Source organism: Chelonia mydas, chromosome 1, assembly GCF_015237465.2.
Source record: "Chelonia mydas isolate rCheMyd1 chromosome 1, rCheMyd1.pri.v2, whole genome shotgun sequence".
Taxonomy (NCBI): Eukaryota; Metazoa; Chordata; order Testudines; family Cheloniidae; genus Chelonia; species Chelonia mydas.
The window spans coordinates 94,512,625-94,532,799 of NC_057849.1; the positions used below are offsets into that span (position 1 = coordinate 94,512,625).

Consider the following 20,175-nt stretch of genomic DNA (forward strand, 5'->3'; position numbering starts at 1 on the left):
CTTCAAAAGGTAACAAATAGCAGTGTTTTATGTTGAACAAGAAAGGCATCATAAATTAGACCTTACTAAATCTTGTAACTGTCCTTTCCCACATTGGGGCGTGGGCCTCTGAAATTCCTCTAATCTAATTAACATAGACACGACAAAATCCTGTCTGTTACTTACAAGGCATAAAAAGAAAATGGCTAATACTAGTATTCACTATCCTATTCATTTATTCTAATACCTTAATTCTTACTATAAAACATACACTGTATATAGCCAAAACATAACCAATTATATAGCACAGTACCCATGGTACAACACTAGTCACACTCTATCCTACGCAAAACATACCCTCTACGCTAGAGGACTGTTGCAGGATGTAGCAGGATGTAACACAGGGCAGGCTCTGTCCTCCAATCTGTATGTGATACATGTTGCTTCATATAAGAAATAGTTTCTCGGGGACAGGTACTGACTTCTGTTAAAAAAAATTATAAACCTGGTTTTCTACAGATCTGATGGGAGCTGTGGTCAGACCAAAAAAATGCATTTCTGAAACGTGATGGTTTTTCAGTGGGAACTTGCATGGCCCACCCAGCTCCAGTTGGAGGACTGGAGGTGCAATGCTGAGCAGCAGCAGTAGCTATACTGCTCTCCCTTATCCACGGCATACTTGCTGGTGGTGTGCAGAGGTCTTGCAGATCAGATGGTTCCAGCTCTCCTGGTTTCCAGTTGTTCCAGTAGCTGCCTGAGCACTGCATCAAAGGCAGCTAAAAAGGCCGTAATCTTTTCCCCATCTGACTTTTCCATGTAAATAGTTGCTGTACCTCCCACAGCAATATGACACAGTCTTGTGCGAGAGGGAACTAGTCTGTGTGCTTGAGAATTGCAGGGGCAGTCTCTGTAAGCTGTGGGCCCCCAGATGACAAGTTTGCAAATCCCAGTTCTAAAAGACATTGGCAGGGAAAAGAAGGATGCTCTGGGAAACTCAAAGGAAAGGATAAGTTAATTGTTTGTTTTCTTGGTTTTTATCAGTTCTACTTGTGCATTACCGCTGTTGAGAGCATTGGACAAATAACAAGTCTTTGCACAGCCTATTGAATTAGATGTATGTGCACACAACATACAGTCATGAAACTAACAAAAATATCTACAGGTTTCAGAGTAGCAGCCTTGTTCGTCTGTATTTGCAAAAAGAAAAGGAGGACTTGTGGCACCTTAGAGACTAACCAATTTATTTGAGCATAAGCTTTCGTGAGCTACAGCTCACTTCATTAGATTAATACCGCCACTCAAGCCCATTGTTTTCACCATTCTCCTTCTCTGATTGTGTGCTGTCCAGTAAAGGTTTGCTGGTTCCCTGGGAATTCCCATTGGCACGGCTGCATGTTGGTAATAGTATTCACAGGAGGAACTGTTTGCAAGATTGAGCTCTGTCGCCCTGATTCTGCAATGAGTTCCATGTAGGCCCAGCAGCCTACCTGTGTGAAGCTCATTGCAAGGCCTTAGCTCTTCAGGGCAGGGCTGTTGCCTTTTTGTCTTTCTGAAAAGTGCCAGCATTCTGTTGTCACTCAGTAAAATAAATGGATAATAAGAACATGGCCTCTTTTTTTACAGTAAGGAAGGATATTTTTCAGCCTGGCATAACTCAAAAATAGTTACATGGATTTTAATCACATTTTTCCATTTAAACAATCGCCTGTCAGCTGAGAAGAATGGCCAGGGTTTGTGTGTGTCTCTCTCCCCTTCCTCATTTGGTTCCATCACTGTAGTGGCTGGAAAACCTCTGCCCCAAAGAAAATTCAGCAGAAAGCAGGTGGTTGAGAATTGTTTTGCAACTTCTCCAGTCAGTGTCATAATTAAAGTTCTGAAGTGGAGCTGCTCCATGGCTGCTGCTGCTTTCCCAGGAGGTCCCAACAGAGCCCTGACCATCCCTATCCAACTAGGGGGGCGGGGTTTAATTTACCAGGCAGGTTCTCACAAATTCTTTCAAGAGCTTCCATTTTCATTATCAACTTTCCTACAGAATGATTTAGCCACTTGGAGCTGTAAGGTAATTATGCCATCATTAACCAAAAAAGCGTATAGCTATTTGCCAATATTTGTGGCTTGTGGCATAAAATGTTCTTCTCTCTTTTTAAAGTTTGATCTGGCCATCAAGCTAACCCCTCTCAACCATGCATGAAAATCAGAATGGTTACAGACTCACTGCATCACTTTCTTATTTGCATATGAATAATGCTTTGTTCGTGAAAGAGCTTCATGTAAATTTTGTCTGTTCAAATTTTTGAATCCAGTACAGCCCTGTTCCTGAGCCAAATGCAATGTTATTCCTTACAACAGTGGTTCTCAACTGGGGGTATGCAAAGGTCTTCCAGGTGGTACATCAACTCATCTAAATAGCTGCCTACTTTTACAACACTCATGCTTTTGATGTAGCCTGAAATCAGTACAAACTAAAAATTCATACAGGCAATGACTTGTTTATACAGCTCTATACACTGAAATGTAAATACAATATTTATATTCCGATTGATTTATTTGATAATTATATGGTAAAAATGAGGAAGTAAGCAATTTTTCAGTAATAGTGTGCTATGACACTTGTATTTTTGTGTCTGCTTTTGTATTTTTATGTCTGATTTTAAGTGAGGTGTAATTTGGGGATACACAAGACAAATCAAATGCCTGAAAGGGCTACGGTAGTCTGAAAAGGTTGAGAGCTACTGCCTTACAATCCTTCCTCAGCTGCTATACTGGGAAACTACTTTAAAGAAAAATGAGGCAGAGAACTTTACAATGTCTCCAGGTGGTTTTCAAGTAAGCCACAAGAGGGCATGTAGTGCTTTTATGTACAGCAGATTATGCCACGCTTTCACTATTAGTATGAGTAACTGTGACAATAAGGACAGCTTTAAAGCTGTAGCTATGATGCCAAGGACATAGGCAAAGAGGGACTGAAATTGGATTGCTTGGCATAAGGGGTTTTTTTTATTACATAATGGGCAGAACTTAAGTCTTATGGATTAATTGCACTCCTGAGAGACTAGAGGCCAGATCACAAAAAACACCATCACAGTGGGTTCTCTCAGCAGACAGACAAGGACTGAATGAGCACAGACATTTGCTGGATTTACTCCCTCGCCCTTAGTGAAGGTCTTTTCTAAAAAAATTTCTCAAGTGTGGCACATTTTTAGCCCTTTTCCTGACTGCATCTAGCCCATTTCCTATCACTGCCCTTCAGTCCAGCCGCAGGCTGCTAGGAAGAAAAGCAGAATGGGAATGAATGCTTGTGGAATTTTTTTCAGCTTGTGCCATTAGAAAGTACACCAGGCTAGCACACTGGAAAGGCACTATCTTGTAAGCTGAATAGCCTGCGTCCAGGAGGGAAAATGGCATTTTAATTTGAAAGTAGCTCCCCATCTCACCACCACTGTGAGATTGCAGCTCACGCACCTTGGAATCCATCTCGCACAGGTGGCAGGAGGTAGCACATTCCATCATGGGACAGCATTCTCAGCATTCTGCCAGTCGACAACTCACAGGGGCCTGTGGGAGTAAAAAGGCTGCTGGTGGGAACAAGGGTGGTGCTATAAAGCGACTGCCACCTCCCATGGCCTAAGAGCCTGTGGGGAGCAAGTTCACAGCTCAAGAACTGGGTGGCCTTAGCTGAGAATTGAAAGTGGCCAGGGAGCACCGTGATTCAGTGCTTTCCCTCTAGCAGTCTCCTACGAAGTCAGGGCTTCTGTGAAATACTCAGCAGCAATTAAAGTCGCTCCCCATACAGTAGAAAACCCCCAAAATGGGTGATGGTATCAACCTCCCCAATTTGGGCTTAAATCACACTAAGAATAGGAATAATTTGGCTGAGAGGCTGTGTATATCGATCACTGCCAGATCGGGGCATATATGTACATAAAGCACATTGACCATCCCATCGGCACTTAGGCCATGCCCCAGAATGACCATCCACAGTTCCTGTCATAGGGCAGATAGTCTCTTCACCATAAAGAAAAGGAGGACTTGTGGCACCTTAGAGACTAACCAATTTATTTGAGCATGAGCTTTCGTGAGCTACAGCTCACTTCATGCTCAAATAAATTGGTTAGTCTCTAAGGTGCCACAAGTCCTCCTTTTCTTTTTGCGAATACAGACTAACACGGCTGTTACTCTGAAACCTCTCTTCACCATGTTTCAGAGGCGCCAGACTAGGAGTAGCCAGATTCCAACCTGAATGCCTGATGGTAGGTTTTATGCACAGCACCAGCCAGAATTCAGCCCCAGGGGTTGGACAGCAAGGAAGAAAGAGAAAAAAGTGCTCCATCCAAAGAAATCCTGTCACAGGAGTGGAAGAAATGTTGCCCTTAATGTTCTCCACTCCTGGGTATTTAGTTTCCACTAAGGTAGGTCAATTGGTTGCTGGAGTTTTATGTTCAGTACTTTTTTTCAGTCCACAGCAGCTAGAATATGTTACTCACCGACCTGTGCTGGTGCTGATGATTGCGTACGCTGTAGCATCAACACTTAAATCTCATTCAGCACACCAGGAATTTAAAACAAATCAGCAAGAGGTCCTTACAGAGCAATGGAATCTAAATCTAACCTATGAAAGTACAACTGAATGGTTCACAAATTTAGTTTGGCTCAACTCTCAACATTGGTTTCTCTTTGCTCTGTTTGTGAGGACAGTTGTACGTCACGTTAAATGATGAAGAGATAGGTAATAAACAATCTACCAACAACTTTGTGTTTTTTACTACAGACTCTCCAGCATATTAGAACTTTCAGTGAAAGTTGGAATGCTATAGATATTGATTAAGGAAAATTTAATAGTAAGTCAGAGCACAAAGAGCTATTGGAGAGCCAAAAAAACCCCACATTTACAATGCATCGTGTGACTGAATGGTGTATGTTGCGTTAGGATATTTTACTTATGTAATCAAAGATGACATACTTTAAAATATGACTCATTGCATGTAACAACATATATTTAATGTATCATATACAACATTCCCGCATCCTCAAAGTCAGTATTTTAGGAACAAGTTTTGCATTTAGCAGAAATTACAATAGGGCCATGTGTACGCAAAGAAAGCTAAGTATATAACAAGATTTGCACATATCTTCCATGATCAGTGTGCTTTACAGTTAGATTTATACTACCACTTTCAAAATGCTAAGTCCTTTAATATGCTAAATGTTTATTCAGATAGTTAAAACAGGGCTTAATTTTTCTAGAAATCAACACAGTAAATTGTACCATAAAAGATACCACTGGTAAAGCATAGCAGTGAGTAGTTCCAACAATATAACATACTATCCACTGAAGCCTACAAGATCCATCCAGGACTTAATAAATGATGGGAACACAGGCGATCTCAAGAACATATGGCAAAACCCTGATACAAATGCAATACTAAGCCAAATTACTTATAGACTATTGAGGAAAGCAAGAGGGAAGTATGGGAATACCAAATCCTGTTTTAATCCTCCTCCCATACCCAGAGGCTTGGAAAACTAAAGAGCATTTCAGTCTTTCCAGGTGAGATGCTTAATTTCTACATCCCATGCTTTGAAAAATGTTTTAGGACTAGTTTGTTTACAGCAAATAGTTTTTTCAACACTCAGAGTAACATTTTTTCAAGTCATTAATGTAGGAGAATCTGTATAGGTTGAAATGAAAAGAGCCTACAAAATTTAGAGGGAAATTTGAAATACCCGACTCCTTCTCTAGCTGACATTGTCCAATAGAGGAAGCCTATCAGAGAACTTACTAGAGTTAAATTCTTTCTGGTCTGAGAATTTAGCTGTTGAGGCTGTAAAATAATGTGCTATTCCATAATGTGAATGAATTTATAAAGTGCCAGTGACATGTGCCAATATTACACAGGTAGGGAAGAGCAGCAGCTGGAGTAAGAGGTAGCTAGAGCAAAAGACTGAATTTTTTTTTTGCTCTCTAGTGCTGCCTGTAGAGAGGACCTATGCCAGTGGGGGTTGGGGGTGGGGCAGGGGAGCAGAGTGAGGGCAGCCAGCTTCAGCAGTGTAACTGAGCATGTTCAGTCCATGTGAGCATTAGGGTTGCCAGGTGTCCGGTTTTCGACTGGAACACCCGGTCAAAAAGGGACCCTGGTGGCTCCAGTCAGCACTGCTGACCGGGCGGTGCAGCAGGGCTAAGGCAGGCTCCCTACCTGGCTCCACTCAGCTCCTCAGAAGCGATGTCATGTCCCTCGGTTCCTAGGCAGAGGCACAGCGCGCCCCCCACCCCCCATGTGTCGCCTCTGTCTGCTGGGATTGGCTTTAAAGGTTTGGTGAGGCCATTTGGGAAGGACCACATGGGGTCCTACATATCTATGCTCTAATTTCTGCCCTTCATACACAAACACACATTCACCCCTGCTTCTCTGGTACTCATAACACTGCCATCTCCTGACAATTTCCTGCAATCCCCCACCACTTCAGCTGTGTCTGACCCCCCACTCACCTCTTTCCTCTCAGCATAGTCTGAGAAGTTTCCATGTGCAGAAGGGCAGGTATAGGATTCAGTCTCTGCCACAGGCCCCTGGTACTGAAATCGCACAGGCGTGTCTGTTTAGTTAGAAATGAATTCCTGCTCATTACTTACTTGGACATGGGAAATTTGAATTAGGGAGTTTCCTGGTGTTTATTTTAGTTCTTATGCAATTTAAGTTAAGGGCTGATTCTGTGGCTTAAACTGTCCCCACATATTCCTTACAGTATTCCATCTAGCCCCAGAAGAGCATTTGCAGAATCGTACATGGAATATTTGAGTCCTTTTTTTAAAGAAACATCACTTATTTGCAATATTGTTTTATGCCTGTATATACTCTACTATCCAAAGATATATAGTCCATGAAATTCTGCTTGTCACAGTATTGTTAGTTTAGAAACACATTTAGGAAAAAGATTTGCATTTGTCTTTGTTTTTCTTTTTTTCTGTCTTCGGGATTCTCAGATGATGTGATCCAAACCTAGGCATCACAAACTACAAACAACTTTTGGCAACAGGAAAACTCTATCCTGGCTTAGGCTGCACATGTGTGTGTGAAAGCAAACACATGTAAAGCAAAGTACCTCGTATGTTGTTTCAAAATGTTTGAAGATATGAGACTGATGACCCCAAATGACTGGAAAAGAACAGGGCCTCTGAGATGAGAACAATGTCGCTAGCTGTCTAGCAAAGGAATGTGTGTCAAGTTGTTAGTTCAGCACTTGGCTAAGAGTTGAACAGCTAATCAGGTTAAGTATCAGAGGGGTAGCCATGTTAGTCTGGATCTGTAAAAGCGGCAAAGAGTCCTGTGGCACCTTATAGACTAACAGACGAAACAGGTCCTCTCTACAGGCAGCACTAGAGAGCAAAAAAAAATTTCAGTCTTTTGCTCTAGCTACCTCTTACTCCAGCTGCTGCTCTTCCCTACCTGTGTAATATTGGCACATGTCACTAGCACTTTATAAATGCATCTGACGAAGTGGGTATTCACCCACGAACGCTTATGCTCCAATACGTCTGTTAATTTATAAGGTGCCACAGGACTCTTTGCCGCTAATCAGATTAGTTTCTTACAGGTAAATCTGATGACACAATGCTACAGCACTAGGCCTCTTCTGTATATTTTTTTTTGATGAATCTTGCATTTATCAGTGGTTCAAAACCTTTTCTGTATCTTCTGTGCTGAAAGAGTGCAAGCAGCATAATTAGTATAACTGAAGCTATCAGTGCTCCTCCGATAGTGGATCCAGCCATAATAGCCCAAGCATGTGTTTCTTCAGGTGAATCTGTAAATACAGAAAGAACGTCTGAGTTATAGAATGGGAATAATTTTGCTTCTAAAATCTCAAAGGAGGAGGAGCAAATATTAGACTCTGCTTTAACAACAGTAGGACTATTATAACTTGTATTGCCGTAGCACCCAAAGGCTGCAGTCAGGGTCAGGGCTCCATTGTGTAGGCAATGTGCAAATATACAATAAAACACAATCCTTGCTGCAAGCATTTATAATCTAATTTAAGACTAGATACAAGAAGCGAGTGTAAAAAATGGAGGGAATGAGAAAGGAGGGACAATGGAAAGAGGGACAGGAGCACAGAGTTAAAAAGCCTAGCTATGCACAATTTGCAAGTTTTGGGTCAGGGTTTTATTTATTTAGGTAGCTTTGAGATAAATAAGGAAAAATGAACGGTCTCAGCTATACTCACTATTGTGAAGTGCTAGAACACAGTATGTTCTTATCAGTCTGTCCATCCCAACCCCGCATGGCAGAACTTCTTTACTTGGTCTTTTCACTGTCCCTCTCTGAAGTGTATTTTGGGTAAAATATTCAGAAGTGTCTCAGTGACTTAGAAGCCGGAGAGTATGTCTACACAGCAGAAAAGGACCCGCAGCAGCAAGTCGCAGAACCCGGGTCAACTGACTCGGCCTTCTGGGCTCTGCTGTGGGGCTAAAAATAGCAGCGTAGACATTTGGGCTCAGGCTGAAGTCCAGCCTCTAAGACCCTCCCAACTCCCTAGGTTTCGGAATCTGGGCTCCAGCCGAAGCCTGAATAGCTACACTGCTAGTTTTATCCCCTGCAATGTGAGCCTGCCCCATGCTCTGAGACTCACTGCTCCTGTTTTTCGGTTGGGTTGTTTTTTGGGGGTTTTTTGAAGTTTAGTCTCATTTTCTAAGTCTCATTTTCAAAAGTAAGGCTCCTTAAGTCTCTTGAAAATGGGCACTTAGGCTTCTAAGTCACTTACACATTTCTGACAATTTTACCTGATGTATTCCTGGTGTCCGTGACAGTACTACGCTCCTCACCCTACACTGACTTCCAGTGAGACTTGGGCAGCTTGGATCCCTAAGCCGTTTTTCAAAAATGTGACTTAGGTGCATATGAAAATGTCGCTCTTAATGCTCAGTTATCTGAAGACCTTTATGTGAAAACTTGAGCAGCCCAGTCTCTTACTCTGCAATCCCTTTAGCACGTCTGTTAATCACCTGGCAGGTCAATGGCATAGCTGTAGCCAAGTTGTTCTGCAGCTAGAAAGAGCTGCGCGTTGGTCACAGGAGGGAAGAAAGGGACCATGTTGAACATCCTGTTGTGCCCAAGAGGGGCCAGCTCCAGAGGCCAAGCATTGTCAGAGGGGTTAAATTGTTTCATCCACTCATCAAAGATGGCATCAGTAAAGGAATGAAGGACCTGTCAATTCAAATACACATACACACACGTATAAACACCTTTCTGGTTCCAACAGCTTCCAACATTTTGTGCTTTTAAAAAAATCCCCAGGACAGGATTGGTTTGGAAGTAAGAAATATCAGTAAATATCACAACTTATGCATGTGGACGCTGTCGCACTGAAGAGTGCTGAACTCCCTAGCAGCTGGATTGGCCCCTTGTAATCTGCCCTTCACTTAGCTGCGCTGCCTCAGGAGCCCAGCAAGGCCCAAGCTATGACTCACCGAGTGTCACAGTTCAGTCCCACCGGGGAAGGAAGCTTGGCCGCTCCTTCTCCTCATGCACCTGCTTTCTCCAAGGGGGCGGGTCAGCCGTATCGACCAGTGTACTGAGAGAGCAGAGCCTTGGTTCTGCTGGCTCCCTCACCCTGCCAGCCCACCTGTGCTGGCTTTAGAGTGGCGACGGTTAGCTCCATAAAATGTAACCTGCAATGCAAGTAGCCCATGCAAAAGAGTTGGGGGTGTATAGTCCCCTACATGGGCTCATAAAACAGTTTAAAATTGAGCTCTAATCTAAGACAAAGAATAAAGAGAAATGAGGGCCAGACTTTCCAGCCCGTTGGCTCAGCCTTTCACTGGTAAGGGCAGGGAAGCTAAGTTGGTCTAGTTTACACGCCACGGAGCCAGTAAAAGGTATTACAAGATGTCAATTGAAGTAGAATGGGGGCTGTTTTATTATACACAAGTGTGTTTCTTGCTACACAGCTCCCTCTGACCCTTGAAGTCGGAGTTACACCAAACTGGACATTCTTAGGGTGCGTCTACAATTGAGCTGGAAGGTGTGACTCCCAGCTCACGCTGACACAGCCGAGCTAGCTCTGCGCTTAAAAATGTATCCGCAATGGCACGGGTGGCTGCTCAGCCTGGCCACTCCAAGTATAATCCCACCCGGCCCCCTGCAAACATATTCAGGCAGATACCCTGAGCTGCCAGCTGTGTTGCCGCTGCCACGCTGCTACTTTTAGGCACTAGCTCAAGTAGCGCGAGCGTGGGTACGTCTACACAAGCTGGGAGTCACACCTTTCAGCTCAAATGCAGACATACGCCCAAGCTCTCTGAGACTCATACTAAGTAGACCAAATTCCGAGGCAATGTGTAAAGGGTGGAGGGTGTCAGTTACACCTTGGTAAGCGGATATGAGTCTAAAAACCAAGTCTAGGGGCATCTATATGAAGCCTACATGGGTGTAACATACATGTTTTAGGGGCCAATGAAGGTGTAAGTTACATCAACTTATTCTCTTTCTCAACTTAAACTCGCTTCTGAATTTGGCCATAGGAGTCCTCACTCCTTTGGCTTTAGTCTTCAGGAAACAGTCTTCCAACTAGCATTAGTAACCCTCCCAGAACTCTGACGCAGCAAAGACACAAAAACAAATTATTTTGCATTTTTTAAAAAATTCTCTGGAAACAGAAGGTCCTGATGAACTGGAAAAGAGCTACGGTAATCTCTGTAGTGGGCAAAAAAGAAGATCTGGAAAGTGGTCTGTCAAATCGATAATGCCACGTTCGAAACACTTCAGCTATGGTACAAAAGATTTCAGAGCTGCCAGAGAAGAAAAGCCTTGTCCAGTGTTGTTTAATGTGAGCTATTTTCTCCACATTGCAATTTTTGAAATGCATAGTTTTCCATTCCCTTTTACTGTTTTCCCTCCTCACTAATTTTCTCTCTGGGTGCTCAGCACATTTGAAAATCAGGCCACATATTTAGGTGCCTAAAAACCTTAACTCTAGGTACTCACTTTTGCAGAGCTTGGCCTACAAGTTTAGTTACAGGACTTTGGGTGAGCACAGCCTTTCAAATGCAAGTATTTCTTCAGAGAGTAAGTTTTTCATTAGCCACCAGAGGGAGCCCATACACTCCAGAGAAAGAACAGGAGGACTTGTGGCACCTTAGAGACTAACCAATTTATTTGAGCATAAGCTTTCGCGAGCTACAGCTCACTTCATCGGATGCATCGGAATGCATGTTTATGCTCCTTTTCTTTTTGCGAATACAGACTAACACGGCCGCTACTCTGAAACTCCAGAGAAAGAGAGACTCTCAAAATGGACATATAGCAGGAAGGAAGAGGGGTTTAGAACAAAGTTTACAGAAATGTTTACAACATCCAGTCCTTTTCAACATAATGACAATTCTCCGTTTCCATAAGCTGAGCTAGCTGTAGAGAAGTACTTCATCCTTGGCTGTTCCGGCATGCTCAGATAGCAACAGAAGCAAGACTCTTTGGGCTAGATTCACAAAAGGATTTAGAAAAAAGAACAGGAGGACTTGTGGCACCTTAGAGACTTACCAATTTATTTGAGCATAAACTTTCGTACAGCTCACTTCATCGGATGCATTTAGGATTTAGGTGTCCCAGAATTAGGCCTCCCTGGAATTCACAAAGGCCTGACTCAGCTGCCCCCAAAGTCTGCAGGCACCCATATTTTTGTAACTAAAGTTCCTTAAACACCACGGTTCTGGCTCTGAGCACATGCACTGAAGCCCCACACCAGGCATCTGCATGCCTAAGCCCCAGATAGTGCAGTAACCAGGGGCAGATCGGCTCATCCACCTATCTTGCCTACACTGCCCAATCAAGTAAGCATGCTCAGAGCTCACCTACCAGATCAGGGCCCTATGGAGGAGGACACCTTCCCTCTTAACTTTTAGCTCAGTGGTTCCCCACTTCACTTGAGGGGAACAGGGATTTGACCTAGCCTTTGCCTCCTCTCAGGAGGTGCCGTAACCACTGAGCTATGGGATATTCTGATGGGAATCTCCCTCAGCCTCTCCTCTTGAAGCTGTTTTACTTTGGCTAAATCATGAAAGAGCAATTGGAACAGGGGGCCTGGACCCTGGGTGTCCCAGGTGAGTCTTATAGCCAGTCAGCTACAGAGTCCTTCTCACACTTGCTCGCTCTCTCTCTCTCTCTCTCTCTCGCTTGCTGGCCCCGTGATTCTTCCATTATCTATCCACAGTGGAACAGCTTCAACATCGGGACAGAACGAGCAAGTGGGAGAATGACTCTATAGTCCAGTGATAAGCGCACTCACCTGGGAGGCCCAGGTTCCAGCCCCCCTGCTGCAATGACTTTTTTTAATTAGTTATCCAAAGTGTCAACAGGAGAGACTGGGGGAACCTCATGTCAGAATATCCCACTGCCCAGTGGCTAGTGCACTCACCTGTGAGGTACCAGTTCCTTGTTGAAATGACTTCTCCCCTCACATGGAGAGGGGACTTTAACTGGGGGGCAGGTGTCCCACATCCCAGGTGAGTACCCTAACCACTGGGCTGAAAGTTATGAGGGAGCTGCTGCTCCTCCTCCCACCCCTCCTTCTTGCTAAAATGGTGTAGTCGCTTAATGCCAAGAGAGGGTGTGCAGCTGAGAATGCTAAGCAGAGGGAGGTGCCTTCCTGCACCCCAGACTTGGGCACCTATCTCTGAGAGAGGACAGGGCTTAGCACACATCTCTTGGCTTAGCATCGCCCAGTGGCTAGCTTACATGAAGAGCCACCTAACATGCTGGCTGTTGTGAACCCCATTCATTGTATAGGGAGCCTCAATGCCAAACTCCGGCTTTGTGAATCCCAGTGATTTTCTAGGCACCTAAAAGTGCCACCACTCCTATGTTTCTGTGCGAATCGCGCTTCTGGTGAGAAGAGTGTAAGCTGCTCTTACAGATGCAGACCTTGCTACAGTTATCCATGCTTGTGTCTTCGCAAGGTTAGACCATTGTACTGTGGTCTACATGGGGCTACCCTTTATCATTCAAAACCTTAAATTAGTTCAGAATGCGACTCCCCACTTGTTGAGCAGCGCTTCAAGCTGAGAGAATGTTGCACTAGTGCGTCAGTGCCATTGTCCAGTGATGTGTAAGATGTTGGGTGTGGTTTATAAAGGGCTAAGTGGTTTAGGACCTAAACGGCTGAGATGCAGTCTCTATCCCCTCTGCCACAGTTCCAGTCAGCTCACAGCGTTAGGACAGGGAATGGCAGCACATTTTCCAATAAGCTCTTTGACTCTGGAACTCACTCCTCCAAAAGAACCTGCAAGCGTCATCTATTATCTTAGGCTTCTGTGGTGGGTTGGGTTAAGCAACATGGGGTGGGAAGGAGTGCACTGATTTTGTCATAGGCGCTAACTTACCGAGTTGCCGGGGGGAGCTTAACCCCCACTTTGCCCAGGCTTGGCCCCTGCTCCACCCCTTCCTCCAAGTCCCCATCCCTGCCCCACCTCTTCCCGCCCCCCGCTCCTGCCCTTGCCCCTGCCCCACCTCTTTCTGCTCCCTCCCCTGCCTCTTCCTGCCCCCGCTCTTCCCCCTCCCCCCCAGCGCCTCCTCCATGCTGCGGAACAGCTGATTCACGGTGAGCAGGAGGGCTGGGTGGGAGGGGCAGGCTCTGACCCAAGGGCTAACAGTGGGTGCTGAGCAATCACTGCTCCAGCCCCAGAGCACCCACAGAGTCGGTACCTATATATTTTAAATATCTGAAAAAAGAGCCCAGAGGGTTGGGATGGTGCAGGGAGTCTTTTTAAAACAAAATTGAAGAAAAATATTATTTGGACTGTGATAGGGCCCAAAAGGTGCTTCCCAGAGAGGATCACAATCCCCACTGAAAAGAATATCTTTGCTGCTCTTCATTCTTTACAATGTTACAAGCAATGTAAGGGTGCAGATAGCAGATGGCGTAATAAGGTTCAACCATTTTTGTGCAAATATCCCTCATCGCTATTTAAGTCATATACCATATAAAATAGGATGGAGTCCCCCACTTCTCCCCCCCACCATTTTGCCTCTCCTCATGCATCTAAGATTCTGATCTAGCAATTGGATTGGAGAGGGCAGGTCCTTGCACCCACATGAAGCTCCTCTGAGGTCACCCTGAGATTGCAGGATCAGGCTCTATCTTGTATATACACCATTCTCTTCCACCCCCCCCCTTACTGTGTACAGCATACAACACCAAACTAAACTTATTTCCATCCACCTGATAACAGACGATTTACACCATGCCACATCACCCCTGAATTTGGTCCAGAGTTTTCCAGAATTGTGCTGTTCGTACTTGTTGTAGTAGCCAGGGAAGGTACTAACAAACTGTTGTATCAACCAGGCAAGGTATTAATAAGCTTCAACAGGACTTTATTTTCAAAATGGAAACCTCTTTACCGAGCTGCTGCTGCACCCTCTGTAGCTTTCTCCCAGCCTCTCAACACGTCCCCCCTCCTTCCTGTTTCCTGTCCTTTCAGTCTCCCAACAGCCAGGGCTCCCAATTCTAATAACTACAAGCAACATCTAAACACCACAGTACTACAAAGCACCTGCTAGAAAAAGTTGTCCGTTTCAGACAACTATCCAGTACCAAGACAGGGGGCCAAATTCATTACTGTTATAACTATTGTCTTCAATATCCACACGAGAAAACTTTGATCCGCAAACCACCAGATGAAAAGTAATCCACTGTATAAAATAATGCTATCATGAACTAAAGATTTTTTCTGTTTCAGTTTTTTTAAATTGTGTTTCTTTTATTTTAAAACACAGCTACCCAGCAGGCATCTCATTTCAGCCGGTATCTGAACTTGCAGTCTCAGCTCACTGCTGACCCTCGTTCATTAAAAATCTAAATGTGTTTTCAAAAAGAGGCTTAGGAGTAAGAAGTGAACGTCACGGAGGGATATAAAAACTCGGAAGGAAATAAATTGGGGAACTACTGCATGGTCATTTGGGCTAATACCTACCCACAATAATTATGGCTTCATCTACCAAAGGCAGCAGCTCTAGGAACGTGTAATATTAAAAAGCTTTTCAGTAAATTTGGCAAGTATCTGTGTGGAGAATAAAGTATGTAACAGGCTCAGCTACTGAGAATACATTTGCTCACTGCTGTCTGCTTTATTTTTAGAGTTCTGTGTTGTACTGAAGTACCAGTACAATTACATGATTTTATCCCCCAGAACACACCGAAAAGGAGATGTAGCTCCTCAGCCTATCCCAGTGAGCTGTGTTTTAAATAAACAAATAAATACTGACACAAAGCCAAGCTAAACCTGATTTCAGTGAAAATTAGGTGTGTAACTACCTCTGAGCATCTGGGCTTGATATCCTAAAATATATAGTCCTACTCTCAAAATCTCTTCTGCTGAGACATTGACAGGAATAAGATGAGCTAAATGTAAAATTAAAATTCAAGCTGTGTCAGACCAGCAGCTCTTCCACTTTGAGTGGCTGCTGTTCTTCCCTAAAAGCTGACTTTGGATTGCACTAACCGTCTTGACAATTCTTCCCACTTTATTTAACTACTAGTAGATATGGCAATATAAAATACAAGAGGAGAAACTTTTATTTTGTATTTGAAGTAGTCATTTTTAGTCTAGGCACTTCACTACTTCTATCCTCCAACTTCTTGGTGAGAAAACTGCCTTAGAGGTGTTGTGACAATTGGGCCTTCACATTGACCCTAATTGTGAGTTCAGCTGTAAAAAGTGAGTATAAGTTCATAAGATGTCACCATAACCTGTAAAATAAATGTTGATGGGACAAGATGCAAAAGTGTGACAGAAAGACTGGATTAATCGAAACAAAATGACCTACTGATGTAATTCAAGGGCGGTGTTAAACTCATGCTTGGTAAACAAGTAAAGTGTGGGACCAAAAATCAATGAACCAACATTGGTGTGTCATAAACTAGGCCTAATTGGTGGACATAGTACCACCATTCTCTTCGTAGGTCCTTAAAGAAATAGACTTTAGGGAGAAAAATTGGCTTTTGGAGCAAAGCTTCACCATCATGGCTGCCCCCCCCCATCATCTTTGGGATGCTTTGGGGCACTTAGCCTTTGTCCTCCTGATCCTCAGAGATGTCCAGGCCAGAGAGGGGGATCCAGATGACACTGTCACCTCTACTGGCTCCAGCTGAATCCTAAACACCATCTGGGATGAAACTGGATCAGACTTTAACAACAGCAGCAACACAACATCTCCAGCCCATCTCACCTAACTTCTTCTCTTTTCCCCAAAAGGACCATTATTACCATCTTTGATACCATCTAACAGGCACTCGCACACGGGGGGGTTTCCCTCTGAAAACTCTCTCGAGCTAACAGTGCAAAGGAACAAGGGACATTGTTAAAATTAGAGATTTACTTAATACTTAACATTTCAAAGTCTATCATTGTTTTCCTTCTTTTCTGTATCTTTAATAAAAGGTTAGAAGGATTTTTTAATGGTTTATTTGCCATGGGACAAAGTAGGTTGGGGTCTCTGTATGCCAAACCCCAGGCCTTGTTTAAGACTGTTTAATGTTGGACCATGACTGGATTATGTGAACACCATTGGCCCACATATTCCACCTAAATTAATACAACAGAGGCATATTCAGTTGCAATCACATTAGGAAAATGACATACCACAAAGATTGGATCGTTGGCTGCAGCATGAGGGGAAGCGCTGGTTCCATTCAGGAAAGAGTGAACCAAGTTATGCAGGCTCACCGCTGGGGAGACAAAAGGTCCATCTGGTTTACCAAACCCTTCCAGGGCATTCCTGTGCGTGCGATAAGACAAGAGTTAAGTAACCACCTATTGACCAGCACTACCTCCAAATGTATGTATAAAAGGCTATCTTTGGGCTGAACATGTTATAGGAGATGGGGCACAAACCTGAAGCTGAAATTAGAATTCCAGAAAAAAGGAGGATTATCAAACTCTTGAAGTGAAAGGCAGTTCTGGATATCTTCCATGGTTGGCAACTGCTCGCTAGACTTCCCTTGTGGGTTCCTCCGTAGCATCCCTTCATTAGTCCCATTACACAGTGTAACCAGACGGTTGTAATCATCCAAGCTTAGATTAAAATCAAAATTGCATGGAACAATTAGAATAGGATGTTGGAGGGTGAGGGGTTCACTCTGACAGAGTCAATAGACGCTGTACACTCAGTCCCCCACCAAAACCACTGGGACGGCTCACATCCCAGATGTTAAACACACTTGCAAGTGTTTGCAGGATCAGAGCCTCAGATGGCTACAGAAGTTTTGTACCAGAAAAGCAAATGGTCATACGCTAACCTGAGCTGGAATCGTAAGGCTGCTTGTAAATTAATCATCTTTGAACTGGCTCCAACTTTCACATTTCCACCTTTAAGAATCTCATGAAGGAGATTGATTTGGATGTTAGCAAGTGGGTGCCACATCTGTTAACAGGATAATGTGGCTAGTTAAATGTCAGTGGGTCCACTAATTTACTGTCAGTTATGCTTCCTTAGCTGACATGTAGCATAGCTGCCCAACCAAAAACAATTACTGCTGGCCCATGTCATAGCAGCTCCTCCTACACTTCCCCATCTGCTATTTGACAGGGATGGAGACAGTTATTGTAGCATAAGCCAGAGTCTTTACTGCTGCCACCCAGCACTTTGAGTTGGGAAGGAAATTATGCACCACTTTTTTCTTTGTTCACTGTTCAGCCCAAGCTTGGGACAGTCTGTGTGCTTGTTTCTCCCACACTATACCCCACCTGCTGGCCCCATCAATGGATATGAGAATATTCTGCTCCCATTGAAGTCACTGGCAAAACTCCCATTCCTTTCAAAGGCAACGGAATTCCACGTGTGTGGATACCTGCACCTTCACAAAGCCCCAAATACTTAATCTAAAACTGCAGTGGACTCTAGGCAGGGGCAGGTGCCGTCCACATGAAGTCAGATGCAGGATTGGGTCTTTCGCTAATATATGACAAAGAATTCTCTATGTACATCAAAAATGAGAACGATATTACAAGCTGCCACATGGATGTGGATAAGATTTAGAGGACGGTCTCTGATATTGTATTGTTTGATGCATGTGTGATCATGTAATTAAAGACCATATTATACACATAGCAGTGTTATGGTCACATGTTCAATCTTAGCTGTCTCATTTCCTGTCATTTGAGGTTTTAATGTATAGCTTTACCATTAAGTGTACATAAGTTTTTGTATTTTGATTTCCTTGTTTTCTTCCCAAGAAGTTAAAAGGAAAATCCAGAGTTTTTAAGTCCCAGTAGATGAGCTTACAAGGCGCTCCCCTCTTGCAGAGTTCATAGATTTGCCCTGAGGAGGCTCTTCTTCCACCTGCTATATGGCGGTTGAAGTTACAGCAGGGCTTTCATTATGGCTTGATTTTCAGTAGCTTAGATACATCTGCAAATTTCATCATTTGGGCTGAAATATACCATGTTTTGCCTCAGGACAGAGGTGCATTTTTGGAAATCTGAGCACATGTCCATCCAGCCATTTGAGTTGTGGAAAAAAACAAGAAAGAATTTCCCCATTCTTTGTACTTTGCATTTATTTTTTCTTGCACAGTTCAAAAACAGCTGAAACTTTCAGGCTGGCCAGGCCTCGCTGAGTCTTTGCAAAGAATTTAAAATAAAGAAGGCCCTATCTCTATTAAAGAAATTCACAGCAGCTTGACTATATAGACCGTAGTTATACTAGTGCAAACCCCTAATGCAGAAGCATTGGACTGTGCAAAGCAAGGCTTATGCTGATGTTGGTAATGTACCAAAGTCAACTGCACTGATATAAGCCCTGCTTTGCACTGGTGCAGCATGTAAACATCAGGGGTTTCCACCAGTGTAACTACATGTTTACACTGGCACAAATTTCCTTAAAGTAGACACAGTCTCACTTGGAACCCTTGGCCCAGAGCAATGCAGTAAGGACGGTGGTGGGCTGTGGCAATGCGGGGACTGGCTGATGGCTAAGCAGTTATTCAGTGTTCCAGACCTTACCCTTTTTAGGGGGAGAGAGAGAGATGGAATATGAACAGCATTGCATCCTATTTTGTCAGGCATGCTGTTATCATAGAATCATAGAATCATAGAATCATAGAATATCAGGGTTGGAAGGGACCTCAGGAGGTCATCTAGTCCAACCTCCTGCTCAAAGCAGGACCAATCCCCAATTAAATCATCCCAGCCAGGGCTTTGTCAAGCCTGACCTTAAAAACTTCCAAGGAAGGAGATTCTACCACCTCCCTAGGTAACGCATTCCAGTGTTTCACCACCCTCCAGTGAAAAAGTTTTTCCTAATATCCAACCTAAACCTCCCCCACTGCAATCTGAGACCATTACTCCTTGTCCTGTCATCTTCTACCACTGAGAATAGTCTAGAACCATCCACACCTCTCAGGTAGTTGAAAAAAGCTATCAAATCCCCCCTCATTCTTCTCTTCCGTAGACTAAACAATCCCAGTTCCCTCAGCCTCTCCTCATAAGTCATGTGTTCCAGTCCCCTAATCATTTTTGTTGTCCTTCGCTGGACTCTCTCCAATTTTTCCACATCCTTCTTGTAGTGTGGGGCCCAAAACTGGACACAGTACTCCAGATGAGGCCTCACCAATGTTGAATAGAGGGAAACGATCACGTCCCTCGATCTGCTGGCTATGCCCCTACTTATACATCCCAAAATGCCATTGGCCTTCTTGGCAACAAGGGAACACTGTTGACTCATATCCAGCTTCTCGTCCACTGTCACCCCTAGGTCCTTTTCTGCAGAACTGCTGCCTAACCATTCGGTCCCTAGTCTGTAGCGGTACATTGGATTCTTCCGTCCTAAGTGCAGGACCTTGCACTTATCCTTGTTGAACCTCATCAGATTTCTTTTGGCCCAATCCTCCAATTTGTCTAGGTCCCTCTGTATCCTATCCCTACCTGCCACCGTATCTACTACTCCTCCTCCTTTAGTATCATCCGCAAATGTGCTGAGAGTGCAATCCACACCATCCTCCAGATCATTTATGAAGATATTGAACAAAACCGGCCCCAGGACCGACCGTTGGGGCACTCCACTTGATACCAGCTGCCATCTAGACATGGAGCCATTGATCACTACCCGTTGAGCCCGACAATCTAGCCAACTTTCTACCCACCTTATAGTGCATTCATCCAGCCCATACTTCTTTAACTTGCTGACAAGAATACTGTGGGAGACCGTG

At 44.0% G+C, this 20,175-nt stretch overlaps 1 protein-coding gene across 1 annotated transcript in view; it reads right to left on the reverse strand.

Annotated features, from left to right (window-relative positions):
• Positions 1-4,863: 4,863 nt before the first annotated feature.
• Positions 4,864-20,175, reverse strand: part of DCT (dopachrome tautomerase) — a 29,699-nt gene continuing 14,387 nt past the window's right edge. Inside the window, exons 5-8 of the mRNA XM_037889691.2 lie at positions 16,862-17,041; positions 16,610-16,745; positions 8,978-9,179; positions 4,864-7,779 (exon numbers count right to left, since the gene is read on the reverse strand). Of these exons, the coding sequence (XP_037745619.1) occupies positions 7,598-7,779; positions 8,978-9,179; positions 16,610-16,745; positions 16,862-17,041 (700 nt within the window). The 3' untranslated portion in view covers positions 4,864-7,597. The remainder of the gene's footprint in view (positions 7,780-8,977; positions 9,180-16,609; positions 16,746-16,861; positions 17,042-20,175) is intronic.